Source organism: Teleopsis dalmanni, chromosome 1 (assembly GCF_002237135.1).
Source record: "Teleopsis dalmanni isolate 2A chromosome 1, ASM223713v2, whole genome shotgun sequence".
NCBI lineage: Eukaryota > Metazoa > Arthropoda > Insecta > Diptera > Diopsidae > Teleopsis > Teleopsis dalmanni.
Genome location: NC_051846.1, coordinates 41,422,006 through 41,425,954, shown reverse-complemented (window position 1 = coordinate 41,425,954; position 3,949 = coordinate 41,422,006). Strand labels below are relative to the sequence as shown.

The following is a 3,949-nucleotide window of genomic DNA, read 5'->3' as shown; positions in this document are numbered from 1 at the left end:
TGATTAATACATGATTCGAAAAATTTCTATATACACTCGCATCATTTTTGCACTTGAACTTAAATTCAATAAAATTTAATATTTCAATCTCCTAAACCTAATTAAGTAATGAAATAAAATTCGTAAATAGAAACTGCTTTTAGGAATTTATTTAAAAAAAATATCAATTTTATATTTCATATGATATAAACAAGCAGGAAAATATTTATTTATATATTATATCATATTATATTATACCACTTCTAACACAGTTCAAAAAAATTTTAGTTTAATCTTACATAAAAAAGTTGCCGGAATTTTATTTGGGCATCACGTAAGGTATCTTGTTTAGTTTCTGGCAATGTCAACAATCCAACGAAAAAGAATACAAAAAACATTGATGCAGTGGCATAGAAAAAACCGGGAATATCAGAGTAATTAGAAGCAAGTACACAAATAATTTGCACCAACATTTCAACAATGAAAGCAATTCCTATGAAAATTGGTTTAACAGCCAATGGAAATGCTTCACTTAAATATGCCGAAGAAGAACTTATGAAGATTCCGACGAAGAACTGGAACACGAAGAATAAGTACAAAACTGTTGTCATTCTATCATAATTAATCCAATTGAAGTAGTAAGTATCAAATAAAACAGCTATACCAATTGCCATTCCTCCACAAATTAGAGAACCGAACAACATGGGTTTCTTACGTCCAACAGAATCTATCATAAATACGCTGACTAATACTCCCATCCAACGTAGAGTGCCCATGATTATATAAGTCCATACTTCACCGGTATAACTTACAATTGAAGCAATGCTGAAAGCAACATTCGTCAAATATGAGTAACTCAAAGCAATCAACACACGATACATGCACAGCTTCAATAGAGCTGGTAAACCGGAAACTATACTAACTCCAAGTGACATTTCCTTGTTATGTGCTACATATGCTTTATGTTCTTCCAGTTGTTGATAAGTTTCATATGTTACCACGAATGGACGTTGGAGACGGCGTAAAGAATCAATTGCTTGATTTTCTTCGTTACGAACTAAGTAAAATACTGGTGATTCTACGTATAAAAAGAAAGCTATTGTTAATGCAAGAAGGCCATATACAATGCTCAGTACTCCTAACATTTCTGTTAAACTAAATGCTGAATTTGTGTATGATGACCATGACGAAAGAAATATAAGGTATAAATAAATGCCCAATGCGAAAGACATTGCTTCCACTGATGAAGCCAACATGCCACGCATACTCTTTACTGATTCCTCTCCAGCTAATACCAGTAAAGGTGCAAAAAGTAATCCACTTGCTATGCCATCAATATAGCGTGCAGATATTAGTCCACTAAGTTCATGTGGAAGTGATACGAATAGTATACCACCAATTATGACGAGAACCGAAGAGAAGAGCTAGAAATATTCATAAATAAATTGATTTTATTAAAACTTATAATTGAATCTATGAGAACTTAACTTACATATAATATTTTCTTGTTAATATAGTTACAGATGATGGCGCCAAATACCGTTCCAATAATCGCACCTATAAACCATGAGACACGGAAGTGATCGTCGCTGCCGTAGTAACTATTCGCCATCTGCATTCCTCCTGACATAAATACAAGTGCGGCTATAAAATTATATGAAATGAGAATCATGTCAAACAATATATGCTATATTAGTTATATTTAATTAAAAAATATTTTCATAAAAAATCCGATTTCTTAGTGAGGCGATAGATATATAGACACCACTGAGTTAATTTACAAAAATTGGCATCTAGAACCTTCGAAAATATTAGTTTTTCAAATCTCCACAAAAGTTCCACAGTTCTTTTATGGAAAAGTTATATATAAAAAATTACCATACCTGGCTTCCTTATAATCTTAAATGCTAAAGAGGCAGACAGAGTCGAATTGGTATCATGTGTTTACTAAAAGCAGATTGTGGCAACCAAATTATCATAAGCCCAGCTGCTTTAGCATGATAATATGATATGTCATGTATGATTAGAAATAACTTTCAAGTGTCTCCTTCCAAAAAAATTTTTAACTTTTAATGTTCCGGAGTTACTTTATTGTGGAATTCTGAAAACTAACGTTCAGTTAGTCCGATTAAAAACAAAATTATTATTAAAGCTCTGTCGTCTTGGACTTTCAAGCCAAAATAAGTTCTTGAGTGCTATAAGCTCCTACAGCTACTTGCAGCTCTGAATAAGGTAAGACTTTACAGGGTTCCGGATCACAGGGGAGTATTGAGAAATGAACAAGCTGAGAAGCTAGCCAGAACTGCATCAAAAACTGCTTTTACAGGCTCTCAACCCTTTTTGGGGATAAACTGGGCCAGTACAAAACAAATTATCAAGGAAAGGGAAAATTTTATGCGGCTGGGAAGACTTCCCGGAACTTAGAAAAAGCAAAGGCATCCTTAAATTCTCAAAATGTAATTTAAGGTTATTAACGGGTTTAATTACAGGTCATTATGGTCTGAAATATCACCTTCATAAACTGTAATTATTTGCTAATCCGGAATGCAGATTATGCCTCGAAGATGAGGAAACTACTATGCATATTCTTTGTGACTGTCCAGCTTTAATAACGCACAGAAGAAACTTGCTTCATATGGAATTTCTGTCACCAGAACTGATTAAGAACTCTTCTCTAGATTTAGTTCTGGACTTAGTTCACAAAGTTTTAAGGGGCTTTGTGTAATCAATAGTAAAATTGGTACAATAAGATTCCTCTGGTCATAGTACCGGCTGTTGGACGATTTCACGTTTTAAACTTTTAATAATAATTATAATAGATTCGTTTGGCCGGTATTGTTGAGTTATAAAAAATATATCATTATGTCTTTATGTGCGAATTAGTGTTTTTATTTTAAGTTATACATATTAGTAATGTTAATCTTATCAAACAAAGTGAATACCATAAAGGAGTGTGTAACAATAGCGCAGATAAGAGAATTTCGTTGAATTATTTCGTTCGATTATTGTGCGAGAATAATTGATAACTAATCTCTAAAGCAGTTGTTATACACCTTATGTGTAAGAAAACATATAATATATACATGAAACATAATTAAATAATTTTAATATTCAAAACTGTTGTTATAGCATATTCTTTATGTATTAGTTCCCGTTGCAATATATCTACATGAAACAAGTCTTTTGATTTACTTTTCAGTTATAAATAAAGTTTTTGGTAATGTTTGATCTATTATATTCATTTCGATACGTATTTCATATTTAAAAAATGTAAGAAAGGATTATGAATGCCAATCACCTGTCCGCATTTGAATAAGCTACTTTCATATGAACCCCATCGTATTACATTAAAATACTTGTTTGGTGCTTATAACTATAGTTTCAGGCACTATAAGGACTCTGTAACATTGTTGAGAAAGCTAGAAAAAACTAATGATTGTATAACATATATTTAAGGGGCCAGTCTTAGTACACATCACGTGGCAGTACATATGAGTCTCGGATCTCAAAGTTGTGAAAACAATATTTTCTACTATGATAGCTAAAGTGTTTTAGAATTATATATTTTACATTAAGTCATAAACCATATTTTTTTGGTTTTAAAATCCAGCGTTATCACAGTACCATGATAGTATTAAGTTATCATAATAAAAAGATTTATAATGTATGCCATTCCATCGTAAATTTATCAGTGAAAATTGCATTAAGTCCATGTATAGTATATTAATTTTATTATTATTTACCTGCTCCTACAGAATTTGATTGTGGCTTGTTTTTTTGGTTTCGCTCGAACCATCCAGTCTGTGGCGGGGCATGCTGTGGTGGGTAGTTTGGATTGTATGAGGGCTGTGGTTGCGGTGGGTAACCACTATTATATTGTGGGTTTTGTCCATAATATGGTTGCTTTGTATCCATTTCGTTTAATTAACTTTTTATTATTATATATTAAAAAATTAATGAATTCATCAAA

General features: G+C 31.9%; 1 protein-coding gene across 1 annotated transcript; it reads right to left on the bottom strand.

The window, feature by feature from the left end:
* Positions 1 to 200: 200 nt before the first annotated feature.
* Positions 201 to 3,949, bottom strand: LOC119673009 (hexose transporter HXT13-like). Its single transcript, XM_038084208.1, has 3 exons — positions 3,723 to 3,949; positions 1,472 to 1,623; positions 201 to 1,403 (listed from the first exon to the last, which is right to left on the bottom strand). Exons 1-3 carry the CDS (start codon positions 3,892 to 3,894, stop codon positions 264 to 266), a joined length of 1,464 nt encoding a protein of 487 aa, XP_037940136.1. The 5' UTR covers positions 3,895 to 3,949; the 3' UTR covers positions 201 to 263.